An 18,462-nucleotide genomic window follows, 5' to 3' on the forward strand; every position below is an offset into this window, starting at 1 on the left:
TGACCAATGGTCAGGGATATTGGGAGCTCCCATCCAGCAACAGCTGGAAGGCCATATAGGCTACCCCAGCACCACCACTGTGCTAGATGCAGCAAGTCGCCTACAGAAAGTACACACACACACACACACACACACACACACACACACACACAAAAGCCCCTGACTGAGATATGGGAACCCTTTTTTAAGCATGTGCTACCCATGCTGGATCAGGCCAAATAACTGTGAGCTGTGATGTCACAATCTGCTTAAATTGGAGAAGGTAGACTTATGAAAGGTCCCAAAATGCAGTGCTAGGATCGGAGGGGGTGGGGGTGGGGGTGGGGGTGGGGACAGACTTTTTTTAAATTTTGAAGCTTCATATCAGACCTACTTTGTTAAGTGGGTCACCTTTAGCAAAAGAGCTCAGATGTATTACCAATGCAATTCCACCCAGCTGGCTGTTGTAAATCTGTTTGGTTTGTGTGTTAGGAATCCCCCTTCTGGATTCGGTCCAGATTGTGCTGTGTGTGAGTGACTCTTTTCAGGAACTGGAAGGAGGAGGAAAACACATTTGCTTTTGTATTGTTACTATGCATGTTACTTTTGTATGCTACTTTGTATTGCATTTTAACTAGCGTTAAAAGGCAATACAAAGTAATTTTCCCAGAGAAAGTGTTTCCCCAGAAAAACAGAACAACCATTGAGAAGCAAAATCTTTAATGACTCTTCAGCTGTTTAATTACACCTCTTATTATGAATGTGACTCGATGATGTGACCTATTAACAAGCATTTTCCCAAGCAGCCATTATTTTATTAAAGCTCATTAATTAACTTTCTATAGACAGATGGCAGTGGAGCATAGCAAATACATTCTAAACATGCACCCGTTTACAATCTTTAAGAGGATTTTCTCATGTGAAATTTGCACAATGTGTTAATTTTAAGGTCCCTATATATTTGCTATGCCTTTTTTGTTGTGTGAAACAGAAAACTTACATTTCACCATTCAACTTGCAGTTTGCATGGTAAAAACTCACTGTGTTAATAATAATAATAATTTGTTTTATTGTGCCCCCTGCCCCACTCACCTGGCTGGCGCACCACGCCCACAGGTAAGCGCCCAACCAGGCGGCTTGGAGGGGGCGTGGTTTGCAGTTTAACTTACTGCTGTGCCAGCCATTCCGCCTCATTTGTTTCTCATGATGGTATCCGGATAGGCGATCAGGCCTTGTTCCAGGATGATGGGGTTCATCTTTCAGATCGGGGGAACGATATTTGGTTAGGTAGCATCATCAGCAGTATTAGGGATTGGTTACAGCTGTGAGGTTATTGGTGACGAGCCTCTTGGGCTCGGGTGGCGGTTAGGCATTGGAATGTGTTGATGGTGTGTGGAAGGGCTAGGTGTGGCCATCGCCTACCCCTTCAAATTTGGGTATTCCGTTAAAGGAATCCGGTGGTCGTGGATCCTGTCCGATGCCTGTGTGGCGGGGGGCCATGGCACAACCCTTGGTGACATCAGGGGAGAGCTTATAGTTGTATTAGCATCAACAGGCTCCACCTTCTGGTGAATAAACCCCCTTTGGGCTCACCCCTCTCCGAGTGGGTGGAGTCAATCTGTCGTGGTCCAATGCCTAAGCCAATACCTTCTCACTTGCTGTAATCAATAAAGTTGTGGCCTTTTCTTGCCCATTAACCTTATACTCTGTGTCTGTGTGTCTTCGTTCCACAAAGTGGGGATCGGGTCCTCGAACCACAATTTAAAGCTCCATGTCTGAGCACCCTTTTTTTTCATGCTCCTATGCTTTCACAGGGTAAAAGCCTCAGCGCCTAGGGCTTGCTGATCGAAAGGTCGGCGGTTCGAATCCCCGTGGCGGGGTGCTCTCCCGTTGCTCGGTCCCAGCGCCTGCCAACCTAGCAGTTCGAAAGCACTCCTGGGTGCAAGTAGATAAATAGGGACCGCTTACCAGCGGGAAGGTAAACGGCGTTTCCGTGTGCGGCTCTGGCTCGCCAGAGCAGCGATGTCACGCTGGCCATGTGACCCGGAAGTGTCTCCGGACAGTGCTGGCCCCCGGCCTCTTGAGTGAGATGGGTGTACAACCCTAGAGTCTGTCAAGACTGGCCCGTACGGGCAGGGGTACCTTTACCTTTTTTTATGCTTTCACAGTGAAAACCCACTCTTTAAAGCTCAATTGGAGAAAAAAACAATCTGCAGAAAACCCAAATTGATGTTTGCTCCAATTCAGCTTCAAAGAGTGAGTTTTTGCCCGGAAAGATCAGGTCAAAACACAACAAAATAAAATATCCACATTGCATACAGAGTGTTAATGTCCAGACCCCAGCATGGAAAGAGTAGGGCAAAAGTTAAGCGTGGATAAGAACTTAGTTGACCAAATTTGCGCTGATTTTGGCTTCTGCTGGATCAGGATGAGACAACTCCAGATCACCCCAACTAAATATGAAGTGTGGTCAAGCACATGAGAAATAGCATGAAAACTATGGATGGCTGATCCCTGCACTTTACCATATTGCTTTATAGAAAAGGCTGTTGATGTACAAAATGGAATAACAGAAGTGATATATGTGCCATCATCACATATACTTTATATGGTAAATTCAACAAGACTGAGCGCTTCATGTAGAAATTGTGTGACATTTTGAAGCAGAGTTGAACAAACAGATGACCAGACCCTACAGTTCTTCAGCTCAGACTTGCCAAATCTACTTCTACCTTTCTCAGTTTGTGTTTATATTGCGTAACAAACATAGCAAACTAGAGGGAGATATTTCTATGAATAAATGTGTTGTAAAAATGGACTTTTGCTGCCAGCTTAAATATTTCTTCACTCCATTGCTTGTGTTCTTTGCGGACTTCAGGGATTTCTAATAGTGCTTTGGAGTCACAGACTCTTTCTGACGCATCATCCTTCAACACGCTGTTGCATTCTGGCAGGCGATTAAAATAAAAGTCAGCAATATGGAATATATCTATCATGTTGTTAGTGAAATGCTCAGAAAAGATTCTTCTTTTGCTTTAAATAGCTCTCCAGTCTCCTAACACATCTTTCTCAGCCAAAACTAACAGCATTGCTAATAAATCAGGAAATGTTCTCAGGCATATAAGTTGAATTTAATTACACAACGCCCCCACCCACACCCCCAATTTCTATTGTGAATCAAATGTGCAAGGAGCCCTGACAGAGGGCTTGTACATTACAGCTGCAAGGAGACGTGGCCTGAGACATGTGCTCTTTCATCAACATAAAATTGGAGTTGGGTCATTGAATTAGCCTTTTGAATTGCATTCACTGCAGGCCAATTTACATAATAAATTGTGTAGTGAAAGGGTCACTGCAAGGTGACTTTCTCTCTCAATATTCACATGCTCCTGTTGCAAGGTTCCATGCTGTAATGAGAAGCTAAAAAATAACTGGATATTGTGCTGGATACGGTTGATATGCCGAGGCTGGGATTAAGAGCAGGGGAGAGCAGCCCAACTATCTGAAGATCATGTTGGTAAGTTAGTTTAGAAGGGGTTATTAAATGGCACATTATTGGAATAAACTATGGCACATTTCCTCCACAACACTAAGCCGTAACTTTTCATCTAGCCACTTGTGAAGAAAAATATATTGGTACCACCATAAATATTTACGCTCCCTTCCTGAACTTCGGCACTGGCTTGCTGCCCTGGCCGTGCTGCTGCAGCAGTATTTGCCACATCAATGTGTTTGCACTGCCGTTCTCAGTTTTGGGTCATCAAGCTTTGATCCTTGAGCAATTTATTTCATGGCATGGCGAGTAGAACTGGAAGGGACCAGATGGCCATTACGGCCTATTGCTTCCTGTTGCGGCAAAGAACCATCTGCCCACCAGCACCCCGTAGGCCCATCAGGGCGATGTTGACATGCAGAGAGCAGGTGCATAAAAGAAAAGTCCCTCCAGAGCAAATGGCCTGTGGAAGTCTGAAAATTCAACTGTCCTAAAGATGTTGGTTCTTATTCGAATGAATATGAACTCTAATTTTGTCTCTTAAAATAAAACATATTTTTGTTTCAGGGATAAAGCTGTAGCATAATCTGTCTTTAAGATATACGGTAAATGCCTCAGCCTCACTTCCTTGCTATTGTCTGTCTGTCTGTCTGTCTGTCTGTCTGTCTGTCTGTCTGTCACTATACTGAGTCATTTTGTCCTGTTTAGTGTCCAGGGACAGATAATGAATTAACATAAGGTAGAGGTTTTTGAAGAATATGAGTCACTCTCATTTGCCAGCATTTGTGACCTGTGTTATGCCTAAAAGGGAGTGTAGAAGGAGGGGGGAAAGACAGTTTACTCAGAATTATCCATTTGTTTCCTCCAGAACACTAAGCTGTATCTGCAGAAGTAAGAGTTCGTTGAGGGAAGAACTGATGAGGCTAGTGGTGGGGTGGGCAAAAGAAGCCACTACAGTGGTACCTCAGGTTACAAATGCTTCAGGTTATAAACACTTCGGGTTACAAACTCCGCTAACACAGAAGTAGTACTTTGGGTTGAGAACTTTGCCCCAGAATGAGAACAGAAATGTGCGCTGGTGGTGCGGTGGGAGTGGGAGGCCCCATTAGCGAAAGCACTTCTCAGGTTAAGAATGGTTTCGGGTTAAGAATGGAGCTCCGGAATGAATTAAGTTTGTAACCTGAGGTACCACTGTATTACTGATGCCAGTTTTGAATGAAGCCATTTTTATTTTGTTCGGCTGCTTCTCCTGGAGCTATTGGCAAATGGCCCCTGTCTTTGCTTTTTCTCTCACCCTTAACACTTGACTTACTGAGCCATTGCTAGTCGCTGCTGCTTTGCAGGACTTCGGAAGAATTTTACTCTGTCACTAATTAGCCGCTGTTGACTGAGGGTTTGTCTTCCTTGTCTTCCCTTTTGCCTCTTTGAACTTCATCAGATGTGAGGGAGTTGAAGGAGTGGGTGTTTTGTTGCGTTTTTCAGAGATATCCCCCACACACACTTTGCCCCCCCACCAAAGAAATCTGGCCAAAGAAACATATTTTGAGTTTTCCCTTCTGACTGGCAAGGAGTCTTGGGTGAGAGGATGGTCTTGCTTTTTAGCAACTGGTGCTGTTCTAGGGCTAGTACAATGTGCATGCTTGGTACTTACCCCTTTGCCCAACCTGCGAAAGGGACTGGGCCAGCTCTGTCACTAGGCAGAGTAAAGCAGTCGCCTTAGGCAGTGAGCACTGGGGGGGGAGGGTGGCAAGGTGTTGGAAGATAGCTCTGTGTGTACTATGAAGACTACTATGCCTCCTGTAAATTAGCCTGCTTCCCTCAGTGTGGTAGAGGATATTGTCCTGTCACTAATGTTGAATGCAAGAGACTCAGTTGCCAGTCTGGTTGGCTTTTGTAGATTGGGGGGAAGGTTGCCATCCTGTCCTTAACCTCAGGCAGCAAAATTTATTGGGTTGGTCCTGGAAACTGTAAATAAACTGTGGTTACAGAGGACAGCATGAATCTCCATTTCTCTTCACTAATAAGACACGGGTTGTCTTTGGGACTAGGCTCTGCTCAGAGAAGTGGACAGCAAAATGAAACTGTATGATGAATACACACAACAGGAATGCCTGTTGCAGGGTCCCAAGGGATGACGGCACTGTGGTGATTGCTGGCTACGTGATAAGATGAATTAGTAAGACCCAGAAGAAGATGATATGGTGGTTCTCTAGAGCATCCCATGCTTTTTAGTCTACCCTAAAGCATTAACAAAGCAAGAACTAACACCCAAGGGATATGTTAAAATTACGCAGATGCCTGAATTGAAAAACTGTATAAGAGGAAGACTATCAGTGCATAATAGTCCCATTGTGTTCCTTGGGACTGAATCCCACCTAGGTGTCTATAGGATTGCAATCTAATGCTCCAATCATCCATTCCTTTTGTCTTGCTTATTTTTATAGTTCTAAACCTCCTTGCAGAGATTTGCCCCTGAAATAACTGAGCAGCTGAGCCCTTGGGCCTGGCTCATAGTTTGCTGATGCCATTTTCGTCCCTGCCACCCTCTTGCCCACTCAGATTATGGGAGCTGCAGCAGCAGGGCAATCTCAGTGGAGGTATCTCAGAGAAATGTGCTTAAGAGTGCCATTAGTGAAGCACTAGGGGATAAGGCTATCAGTGAGTGCTAGTCAGGATGCCTATGTTCTACCCCAACTGCTTGAGGCAGCATGACTCTGAATACCAGTTGATGAAAGTCACAAATGGGGAGAATGCTGTTTTATTCATGCTCTGCTTGCAGGCTTCCCCATGGTCATCAGGCTGGCCACTGTGAGAATAGATGGGCCTTTGGCTTGATCCAGCTGGGCTCTTCTTATGTTACAGATGTTTGACAGGGAGAATGCAAGCTGTTAACTCATCCATCTAAACACAGGCTGTCAATATATGGAGGGAAAGGATGGATCCATTAGAAAAAAGCAATCTTTATCAGCACTCAAACTACCGTGTACATAGTTTGTTTGTGATTATTGCTTACAGTTTCATAGTCAGATGCATAATTCATTCAAATTGACTCTCATCCTGAGCTACAGACCTGGATGTAAGCAGTAGTCTTCAAGAAGCCCTCCTTTCTCCTACAAACCAGATGTTCAGTAGTACAGGTGGTGGAAATGGATGCCTTCACAGACTGGAGTATAATGTATGTACTGCTTTGGTGGTCCTGGATATCTGCATCTAGACCAGAACCACATCCTGGCTGAGTGCAGATTCCTGATGCTTCTCGGGTGCAATCCCATATGAATGGGCTGGTAGTATGAGAATATCAGCTTGTGTCAAAATAGTTGGCTCTGTGTTGACTAATTCTGTAACATTTTTCTAATTTCATACCACTTTGTAACTATATTGCACCACACCTACTAATTACTCATCCTGTTGTGATGATACTGGTTGACTCACAATGACAGTACACCACTGTGTTGTGCCACAATGCAACAACGAGCGCTTATCCGTTGGCATGGACTTGTAGGGGAACTAAGCTGTTTACATGGAAATGAATTTCACTGAGAACTGTGTTGATGTTCAGATGAGCAGCTTACTTAGTGGTCAGTCTACATTGGAAAAGGGGCTTTCCTTGGAGCAGCATCTCAAAAAGAAACTTTAACATACAATTTCTGAGATTAAGTATTTATTTGAAATGAACTGATAGTAATGGAATCTGATTACCAAGGGCCAGTTCTTAGGTTACAGTCACCATGTGGAAGCTGTTAGGAATGCTTCAGCAAAAATATAGCTCTGCGGGACCAACACAGCATGTGGAAGCAATGGATCATGTTGATCACCCACATATTATTGATTAACACAAGAGCTGCATATTCTTGGTTGTTCTTGGGGCTGGCACAGAAAATCTATCCATAATCAGAGCAAGCTGTTTTACATATTACTGCTGCCTATGGAGCTAACCCATTCATAATTGTTCCCTGTGGTTTCAAAGCATAAGCCTGCCCTAAATCTCAGATCTTTCAGATTTTTTTAAAAAAATGAAAGGGGGGGGGGACCAACATTGATAACTGAGGTCTCAAATTAACGTTTAGCATTTCCATTCCCCAGAATTTCAAAAAAGTTTTTTTTTATTTGCACATTATTGCTCATACGATTTATGTTAACGGGCAAAACGAAAACCCAAGCCCTACCCTGTTTTAAATCCCAATTAAAATGTCAGAATACTAACTTCAAATGTAGTTTACTGTCCAATCCATAATCAAATAGGCACCAGATAGACAGATTTAATCAAGGTATAGTTTGATATGGACTGGTATAGGCTGGCACCACATTATCTAAACGTACTGAATGCATTAACTTTGATAGAACTTACTTCCAAGTACATATCCATAGCTTCAAAGCACAGATATACATAATTCACGAATACTGTGATTTGGGCTATTCTCTGGTTGCACACATGATGTTCCATCCTCTCCTGTCTGCCTCAGCACCATCTAATAAACCCCACCTAAGGCTGAATTCATGCATGTATATTCATCACTTTGTGACTGCAACATTAAGGGATGTCTTGCATGCACGAAACAGCCACCAATGAATAAATGCTAAAGGAGGGTGGATATACCTATGGAAATCACGGCTAAGTACCATATCCAAAACACTGGCATTTTACCTTCTTAGTATCACTTTACCTTCTTTGGTGTCACTTTGCTAATATTTCTGGAGACACAGGCCAGCTGGTACCGGCTGCATCAGAATGCTTGCTAGGACAACTTCTCAGGTGTTCTACTCTGTCTTTGTAAATGCATGTGGGATGAAACTGATACTAAAAGCATCTCATAACTGCTAAAACATGTTAAAAGTTAACCTGGCAATCTTACCCTGTCCCTCACAAATTAGTTAGACTTCAATCTCTTTCATTTCAGTAGGACATTTCCAAATTGTGCACCAGGATACAAGGCTACAATCCTAAGAGCAAATATTTATTAAAGTTACGCATTTTTCACTTTTTTAATCCTATGCACACTGTCCTAGGAGCGAGGCCTACCCAACACAATGCAACTAAGGGCCAGACTAGATTTGATGTTAATTGTGTGAATGCAGTCAACGTGCATAAAATAACAACAATAACAGTGTAAACAGCAGCTGGGGATAGCACTGATATGCATCAGGACCACAGTGGGTGAAGACACTGTCTTGATGCAACTGAGGAGGATTTTAGCATGACAGGAAGGGAAGGGTTAACCTCTCCCCAGCCACCGAACAACCCATGCACCAGGGAGGGTGTGTGTGGCTTCTGTTGGTTTATTTTTAAGTGCATTCATTACATGCATGCAATTAACATCATGTCTAGTTTGGTGCTTCCTCCTGAATCACCATAGATGGAATTGTGTTGTAACTTAATTTATTTCAGAAGTGTTATACACATGGTTCACTGTCTCTTTCCTTGAAAACAATGGAATTTAAGTGCTTTATTTTGCCTCGATGCTATACCACCTGCAGAAGACTTTTAAGTTTTAAATTAGTTAACTCAACCACATTTTTTCTGCTTCGTTTAAGAAAGTTTTTACCATTGTTCTCCTTAATTCAACACTCACTCACCCACACCCCTACCTATTCCCCTGCCTTTTTGTCGTTAAAAATAATAATTCAAAGTCCTACACTGAAAACAAGGCTTATTTCATTAATAAGAATTTAGTCAGAAATGAAACATTAGCTAAATCTACTTTCTCATTGTAAATATATTTTATTTAAATTAAAAATGCTTATTAATGCTATTGATTCATACATGTGCAATAATACTTCATAAAGTAATATTACTTGAATTTAGGAATGTAGAATTGCAGCTTGCTGGCCATAGGGCATCTCCAATCTTTCCTCAGCCGACACTTTTACAAAAATTAAAGCTGTTTCCCACCTCCCACCTTTGCCATAGTACTTCGTCATTCTAACCAAACATTAAAAGGAAGGAAAAGAGATGGATACTGACTTGAAAGTCACCTCTATCTGAAGCTAGGACAAGAGTGTGCAGTTAAGTGCCATGGCAAAAGCCACGAGAGATGGAGAGAGAATGAAAGGGGGCAACTGGAATTTTAAAAAATCAGTAAAGTGCCACAATTATTGTAATGTTCTACTCCTTTGATCCAAAGAATTTACTCAGCTGTCAATGTGCAATACAATTTGGCTTGCATGGAATATAGTTGCACAACTGAACAGAACAAACTCCTGTTAGATGGTGGTGGTGTTTTTCTTCTTCCTTTCTTTCCTGAATACATCTACAGGAATTTATTGATGCCATTCCACAAGAACATTCCTCAAGCTCTTTGGATGTTGACCAGTTCCTAGATCCACAAGGGGGCAGAAGGATCACAAATTGTTCTGGTGCTTGCCTCCATTTCATTTCGCTCCGATCTAAATCACGCCTCTGCTCTCCGGGTCTCCTTCCTCCAGCCCGGCCATGGCATTTGATCTGGAGATCATGAAAAGTTTCTCTTTATTTGTGTACTGTCTTTGCACTTTCAAAGGCCGCTGCTCTGTTTGTTCTTTGCTGGGACCCTCAGAGGGGTCAGATTCCCCACTGGGGATCACTTCACAGTCCTGGGTTTTATGGGCTGGGGTGTTGGCAACAGATTCCAAGGAGGTGCCTGTCTCCTCCAATGGGGTGTAGCCCTTATTGCTTCTGTGTTGATCACACTGAGAGCTCTGAGAATCTCTCCTGTCCACAGGTGGCGTCGGAGGGGGAGAGTCCCCCAGATCGAGGGATTTGGAGTAGCTGGAAGATGAAGCTTTTACTAAAAGACTGGACTCGAGGTCTGTGCTACTGTCCAGAGTCTGAGAGGGTTCTGGGGAGAAGGATCTCCGGGCATCAGGGAGGCAGCTTGTGCTCTGGCGTCTAAGGACCAATTTGCGCTTGCCTGCCCTGGGCAGCATTGTATACCCTTGCCCCGTGTCTAGGTAGCTGCTCCTGAGATCTTTCAGGCTGAGCTCCACATCTCCCCGTGGAATCTCCCTAGCCCCTCGTTCCCCCAGTGGCCTCCGCCAGCCGCCACGCTCCCCCTCCGCCGCCTCCCCCTGAGCCAGAGGCAGCAAAGTGAAAGTGCTGAGCGAGGAACCCACAATGGAACTGGCTGTGCTATGCTGGTCCCAGCCATCTGGGGGGCTACAAGGTGGGCTACGAGCAGTTCTGGCCAAGGCACCTCTCTCCCGATAGATGCTGTACACAGCCTCAGCCAAGCTGGGCGGCTGCGGCTGCCTAGAAGAGAAAGAGGAGGAGCGTGGCGAGGAAACCAAGTCTGGAGGAGACAAAGGGGCACCCACGGGTGGGTGCCAGCTGCCCTTGGCTAGCACACCAGCAGCCCCCAGGGCTTCCGCAGGGCCACTGCCGGGTTTCAGCTCCAGCCCTCGAGGTTGCACGTAGTTGATGAAGCCGTTGATAGGAACTGGGGCGACAGGAGCTGAGGGCGCCCCATCCTTGGTCCGAAGGCTGTGTGCATCGATGACAGTGGAGTACAGGTCCCTCAAGTTGATGATCTTTGTCTTTTTGTCCCGGTTCTCGTGGAGCACTGCATTGGCACAGATAAAGAGGAAGATTCCAATGCCCATGATGAGAGGCCCGAGCACCTTGAGCTTGTCCGAATGCAAATACCGTGAGAAAAGCTGGAAGAGGAAGCTTGTGGAAGTGGAGGAGGACGAGGGGGCAGGTGGAGAAGGAGAAACACCCTTCTTGCTGCTCGCAAAGGAGGCATTGGCTCCCAAGCCTTCTGAGTGAGATTCTCCCGGGTCTTCCGTCTGGTTCCTGGAGCGGCTTTTGGAGGCAGTCCCATGTGCTGGCAAAAACTGGCTGTCCCCAGTGCTCCCTGCCCGGTAAAGAGGCTTGGGCCAGTAGCCTACTACCGCCAAGGCAATTCCCACGAGAAGCACCAGGATGCCACAAAGAGCAATGAGGCCGGAGAGGGAGCACAGCTTCAGCTTGCCCTTCACCACCACCACGTCGTTCTTGCGTTTCTTTTTGGCTTTGCGCTTGCGCTTTGGGACTTGGCTCTGAGGCCGCAGGGGATCCTGTTTTCTGGCTGAGATCCTCAAGAGGCCTCCAGTGGCGATCATGGCTGGCTACCCTGGGCACTGTTCCCTACAGATACTCCGGCTCCTACAGGAAAACGGGGAATGGAAACAAAAAAAAGATCATGAGAGCCTGGGGACGATCCAGATTGCAAAGCCGCCCACACGGCATAGTCCCTTTAAGACTGCAAATTACATTTCACACTCATATATTAAATCTGCTCAGTCACTAGTGACTAATCACTCTGACACAAGGACGTGTGTGCGAGACGGAGGCAGGTCTACAACAGCCCGCCAATTGCTGTTAACGCTAACCACAAAAATAGCCACTTAGACGCAACCCACTTGCCAAACTGACTACTTGGCCTTAATGTCGCTATCTGTGCATTTGCTGAACAGTAGCAGGGCACTTAATTTGCAGAGCATAAATTAATAAAATGTTGATTAAGGCCCTGTATGCATTTGCAAACAAAAGAAAAGGGGAGAAAAGATGAGAGGCAGTTGTTGGGCTAGTGAAAGGGAATCTGAGCACTCTTCTTGCTGACAGCATAGCTGGCAAAGCAGCCTTAACTGAATTCCACATGATGTTTTAGAGCAGTGCTGTATGGATCAGGTGCAAACTGTTGTTTGGGGACATAGGGAGACAGTGTGCTCTTGCTAGGGTTGTATTTGCTTTGAAAGAACAAGTGTGCCTTCTGGGGGTGCTTTCGAACCTGCTATTGTCTTTGGATGTGCAGGTGAGAATCTTTTATCAGCTTTGACTGATTTACCAGTTACATCCATATCTAGAGAAAGCAAATCTACCCTTGGTTACGCATGCCTTAGTTACATCCAAACATGACTATTATGTTTTGTAAGTGGGTCTCCCTTTAAAGATGGTTCAGAAACTGCAGCTGATGCTAAATGTGTTTATTTAGTTTTTCTTGCCTTTATTGGTTGGGTGCTGCTGCTATTGTTTAGCACCAGATTTGTGATTAATGTATTACTGTTAAATTAACTTGCTCAGGTTATTTGCTTTTTATGTGTTAAACACAGGTTTGAATGCATGCATGTGGAAAAGCAGTCTATGAACAACCAAAATATATAACTATACTTAACTACAAAATATATGACATCTTATACACACACACTAACCTGAGGTAAGTCCCATTGAACTCAACGGGGCTTACCTCTCAGCAGATACATATAGGACCACACTGTTAATAAAGAGTCTACCCTAGAACTCTGTTTCCCCACTAGGCCACACATGGCATGCTCTTAGCTAGCTTTCACTTAATCGCCACCCTGGCAAGAATCCAACTCCATAGCATGCCAGTGCGAATGTTCCTTCATTTTGTCCTGCACAAAATGTTTGCTGGTGATCTTGCCCTCTTCCCCCAACTTCTGCTCAACTACTATAAAGGTAAAAGGTAGCCCCAATATCCCCTACCCTGTCTGTCAGCTGGGGTGAGTTTTAAATTGACTTCACTATAGAGAGCAAGCTTTCATTTGCCCTCTGCTGTCATAGAATTATTGTCTTGGGCAAGCAGACCTAAAACTTATTCCTGGTCACCTGACCCAAATATACCCTCTGCCTTTACTTTCTCAGTAGGTGATGTTCAGAGAATCAAAGGTGCTGTACACCTTCACAAACACTCTCAAGATCTGTTGTGCTGAACAACTGGGTGGTGGCCGGGCAGGGGGCAGGGATGCAGCTGGAACAAGAACGGGGAACCTGTGGCCCTCCAGATGTTGCTGAACTACAATGCTCATTGTTGGCTGTGCTGACTGGAGCTGAAGATGGAAGGAATCCAACATCATCTGAAAGACTAGAGAGTTCCCATTCTAGAGCCAAAGTTTATTTCAGTGGTTGTGTGTTTGTTTTCATCCTGGACCTGCAGGTTTGTAGAAACCCTCCAAACTCCTGCGGATTTACTGCCATTGGCTCTGTGTGAATCAATACAAAACGTGTTAGCATCTATATTTCATGAACTGAGAAACTGGGATGGATTCAACACAAAGAGATTTTGGTTTCTTCTTTAACACACAGGTGGGCAATATGTGCTGTCACACAGTCCCAGCCTCATTTTATGTAGCCTCCAACACCTTCTCAAGCTGTCCCATTCTTCTACCCCATCAGAGTCACATCCTTCCTGTTCATTTCCTCCTTGTTTGTTCTGGGTTCTCCAATTGCTCCTGTCCCCCATTTCCTCTGTAGTTTCAGAGCATGAAATGCCAAGTATTTTATTTGATAAGAACGAATTGATACTTCATGTCTGTTAATCCCCACACCAATCCCTCCTCATTTCTGATGTAGACTAAAAATTAGGCTGCAGGCTGGCTCCACCCTACAAATAATAGGGTGTCCTTATAAATATGTAAAGATTTCATTGGAAGGCTGCACTCTAAGTAATTACCAAACTTCACTTGTGAGCTTTTGCCTATTTCGCCTCTCTCCTAAATCTAGTCAGGACTACTGAAGCCAAAAGAACGGGTCTAAGAATAATGGGCCAGCCTGAGGGTGACCTGTTTATTTGTACACATGGAAATCAGGAGTAGGAGCAAAATCCTGATTTCCTTCTACCATCCTGCATTCCCTGACCATGTTAACAAGGGCTTAACCATCTACTCCAGCTGCACACTCATAGAGCTAGGTGGAAGAAAGCACTCGCTCTTGAATGGAGCTTTTGTCCTTGTTTTGCAGACTGTACTTTCCTGAATGAATACCCTGTGGGTAAAGTGTGGGAGGTTTGTCGAAAATGGATGCATCAGCTGATTATGAAAGGGTTAGGTTGAGCTACATTATAAAGAGAATCCAAAACAAAACCTTACACTGATCTACCAATAGTAGTTTACAGAGACAACTCGGTTATGCTTTAAAGTTCCTTATACAAGCACTTTCCTGCATCTTAAGGTAAAATAATAAGGAAATGCATCCCATCTTGGTTAAGGGTAGGAAAGGAAGCCTGATGTGGCCTTAATCACACCACGAGTGACTGTTTGGCTTTCATAATCTGTACTGTTTCATTATGAATGTGGAGGCTCCTGTTTTGTTATAGGAGTCGCTAAGCTGTTTATGAGCCTCAGGGCATCTTCTTTGAATGAGGCCAAAAGGTTACATTACACAAGGGACTTAGGTATGGTGATCTACCATGCAAAAGAAAAATGCATTTCCAGTAGAAAGCATTGGAAATGATACTAGAAAGGCAACTTGAATTGTTTTATTTAGGTCACTGGGCATGCGTGTATTTATTGCACTGAACAGGCTGTGTGCTTTTATAAAACTAGAATGTGAAATTTAGCTGTCAATGAACAAAGGAAATAACCAAATTCTAGCATCGTTAGAAATGTTTCTTTGAAGGAACTCCTTCTGAATCTATTTTGTTTTACTACCTAGACTAATCCTCCTTTATGCTTAAGGTGTGAGGATATCCTCTGGACATCTGCCTGATTGGAATCATGTATGATGTTCAAGGTAACTGGTTATGTAACACCAGTGAATTTTCAGCCCATCAATGTGAGAATGTGATGGAAACAGAAAGATTCTGTGCTAAACCTGATTTAAAATGAGATGGAGCACTACTTTGAATCACCAGGGGGGAACAAATCATGTTCTTGTGTTGACAAAGTAGCCTGAAATAATTTGCAAGGTTTTTATTTACATGAAATCGGGGTTCATAGTCTGAGCATTCAAATAATGAAGCAACACCTGTATATTCAACAGGACAGTCTGAAAATACTAAAGAATTCCTTACTTTCCCCAGAATGTCCAAAATAGATTATAAGAACGATAAAAGCAATCAGTTCAACATGCTGCCTAAAGTTAAATCCTTTGCCTTGAAATCTGGTTAAGTCAGCATCCTAGATAATCTTATTTCCTTCATCAGCTAAACCTCCCCATTTCCCAAATATCCCCAGATTCAGCAATTTTCTGATTCATTTCAACTCCATGCATTTTCTCACAAAAACATTCCTAGTCCCTACACTGCACCTTAAAGTAATTAAACAGCCAGTTTAACCTTCCCTCCTCTTCTCTGGTATGATTTGACTATTATAGAGTGTAGATTGATGGGGGGGGGGGAGGGGAGATACTTCATTAATAGGGCTTGATTAAATCTCCATGTGTGCATGCTTCAGCTTCTGATGCAATGAAAAAAAATCACCATACAGTACTACGACAAAGATCCGCATTAACTTAGATGGGGAAACACATGCTTAAATGATGTTTGCAAAACAGTATTAGAAGAGCATAACAGAATGAGTCCTGCAATTGGGTTTCCTAAAAAGAAAGCTTCTGATAATTATTAAGCTATGGGGAAATAGCCCAAATTCTGGAAGAATTCAGGACTTAGAGAACACTCAGATACATAGCCCAATGTGATCTATACCAGCTAATAGTTCCGTTAACCAAAATCGAGATCTTCTCTATTTCCCAGGCTTTCAGCTGTATTTCAAGTCTTAAGACAGATGAACATCTTGAGATAAATAACCGAGTTAAGCCACTTGCTCTGCTGTTCTTTCTGGCATAAATGAAAATACGCTCCATTTGGGTAAATAACCCTGACCTGCACAAATTAGCTGCTCGCCCTTGGGAAAGAGTTAGCTGCTTGCAGCGAGAGTTTAAACATTATTGCGTCCCTGGGAGGGTGGGCTGCCTCAGGGACAGAGGCTAATGAAACATTTGTGGTTGACATACCTGGGGCTTTGTTGTCCTACATCGTGTCATTAGCAAAGTTGCCAGTCCCTACGGGGGGAAGAGAGAGTTTTCGAGCGACGCTGTTGACAATCTCTGCATGAGGGGCAGCCAGCCTGGCTGCGGATCGGAGGGCTAAAAAAGCTGGCAGCGAAAAAGAAGCTTGCACCGGAGAGTCAGCGAATAAGAGCAGCCCACCCTTTCAACTTTCCAGATTTAAAACTCACTCCTGGAGCAAATCCATCCAAGGTGCTTTCAGCCTGAAAGGGGGTCACCTGCGCGGCTGCGCCCATTTGTGAGACCATTTTAGCCGGGCATCTCATTTCATAACCTTCATAGCGCCAGGCTCTCTCTCTCTGTGTGTGTCCCTCCCCACCCCCACCCCACTTTTCAGGAAGGGGATGAAATCACAAAGTGATGTTCCTGGATCTCCACAAAGACAGGGTGGTGCAGAGAAGGGACCGAGAGAGATCTTGGCGGAGCCCCATTCCTACAGCCCAGCCTTTGGGGGAGAAGGGAGGAGGACGAGGTGGGGGTGCTGCTGCTGCTGAGGATCCCCGGGTGAGTTTACGGTTCAAAATGGCAGCATTTTGTAAGCGGGGAAGCTCCATCTCTTTTCTCTTACCGGGGAGAATCGCGGGGCGTGGGAGCCGCAGGCAAGTTCCTCGGAGCCCAGAGAGAAACCATGGAGAAACTTTGCAGCAGGGCGAGTGGACACCTCGGACGGAAAGCGAAGCAACCCCCCGGAGCCCCCCCTCCGGCGCCGGCGCCCCTTCGGGCTCATGGGTACAGATCCCGGTTAGAAGAGGAGCCGCGATTGTATGGCTATGGGCAGCCGCCGGGGATCCACGGAAGCCAGCGGCCGCGGCACCGAGCAGTTCCTGCGGCCAAGTGCGCCTCCCGCTCCCTCCGGCATCCTGCCCGGCTTCCGACGGGGGTCGCCCTGCTCCAGGCGCTCCGCGACGCTGCTCCGGGCGCCGCTGCTTGTTGTGGTTGCTGCCGCCGCCGCCGCCGCCGCGGGAAGCCGCTCGCCTCTCCTGCCCGACGGAGCTGCTGCTGCTGCCGCTGCCGCTGATTCGACGCTGCCGCCGCCGCCGCCGCTGCCGGCCGGACTCGCTGCTGTTGCTAGGAAACCGGAGCCATGACACAGGGAAATTGCGGCAGGATGGCAATGATCGCCTCCCCGCGTCGCTGCTCGAGGAGGGACCAGACCCTCGCCGCCGCCTCCTCCCACGTGGCCTAGTTGCCGCCGCCCCCCCGCCCATGACCCCCTGCTGCGAGGAAGGGGGCTGAGCCAAGGGAAGGGAAGGGGACCCGCTTGCTGGCCTCCAAGAGCCGTCGAGGGGACGGGGGGGCGAGGGGGAGGCACTTCCCCCAACTCAGCCCGCCCCCATCCCACCCACTCGCCTGGATCTACGACCACCAACCAGTTTGGGGATCTCTTGTCTGTCGCCTGCAAGCTTACGTCGATATCTTCCTTTGCACCCCGCTTCATTTGCCCAACCCACCTCGACACCCCACCCCACCCAACACACACCTGCTTCTTGGGTTGCAGTGTTCAAGCAGGTTACGCAGGAATAGTTTCATTGGAGTAGGTGGTTCTGCTGCTCCAAAGTAGATCTGTTGTGACTTACAGTCTGGAAATGATATTCTTCTTCTTATTATTATTATTAAGAAGTTGGGTTTCATTTTAATGCTGCATGGTCTTTTTGTGCATTGCTCTTTTTTTTGTTGTTAACATTTTTGTTCTGGGAGCCACGCTGAAGATGTTTGGGAGAGGGCAGGCTGTAAACGTTGAAAATAGTCTTCTTACGTGACTGTGCTTTCTTTATGAATGTGTTTTATGAATAGATACATATTAGCCTTATTATCGTTTTCTTCAATTACATGTGTGGTTTTTCTTCAAAAAACAAACAAACCATTTTGGGTTAAAGTTTGTAAAAGAAAGCTGAAAGCTTTCAAGTACACATGATCTCTCTCACACACCATAGTCCTACATTTTGTACTGCCTATTTTAGGTTGTAAAAACAACAGTCTTGTGGAGAGAGAAAGTATTTTAAGGTACAACAAGACTGTTTTTCTGCAACCTAAATTGTTACAAACTGCGGGGCTTGGGTGTGGTGTGTGTGTAAGAGATGCGCTCTCTCACACACTTCTGCAAAAAATAAGTGCCTTGTAACACCTTAAGGGCTTATCACAAATTTGTTACAGCATGTGCTTTCATGGGATAGAGTCCGCTTCATGAAACGCATGAAGTTATCTGATGAAAAGGGCCCTGGTCCATGAA

At 45.3% G+C, this 18,462-nt stretch overlaps 1 protein-coding gene across 2 annotated transcripts; it reads right to left on the reverse strand.

The window, feature by feature from the left end:
* Window positions 1–9,168: 9,168 nt before the first annotated feature.
* Window positions 9,169–17,201, reverse strand: TMEM200C (transmembrane protein 200C). 2 transcript variants are annotated; one of them, XM_028737306.2, is made up of 2 exons: window positions 16,801–17,201; window positions 9,169–11,591 (listed from the first exon to the last, which is right to left on the reverse strand). In XM_028737306.2, exon 2 carries the CDS (start codon window positions 11,546–11,548, stop codon window positions 9,857–9,859), a length of 1,692 nt encoding a protein of 563 aa, XP_028593139.2. In that variant the 5' UTR covers window positions 11,549–11,591; window positions 16,801–17,201; the 3' UTR covers window positions 9,169–9,856. The 2 variants fall into 2 exon arrangements, with proteins under 2 accessions (XP_028593139.2, XP_028593138.2); XM_028737305.2 differs by lacking the exon at window positions 16,801–17,201 and adding an exon at window positions 16,179–16,535.
* Window positions 17,202–18,462: the final 1,261 nt, after the last annotated feature.

This window comes from Podarcis muralis, chromosome 8 (genome assembly GCF_964188315.1).
Source record: "Podarcis muralis chromosome 8, rPodMur119.hap1.1, whole genome shotgun sequence".
Taxonomy (NCBI): domain Eukaryota; kingdom Metazoa; phylum Chordata; class Lepidosauria; order Squamata; family Lacertidae; genus Podarcis; species Podarcis muralis.

Coding starts and splice junctions, on each gene's coding strand:
- TMEM200C (XM_028737306.2), bottom strand. CDS start 11,548: ATGATCGCCACTGGAGGCCTCTTGAGGATCTCAGCCAGAAAACAGGAT.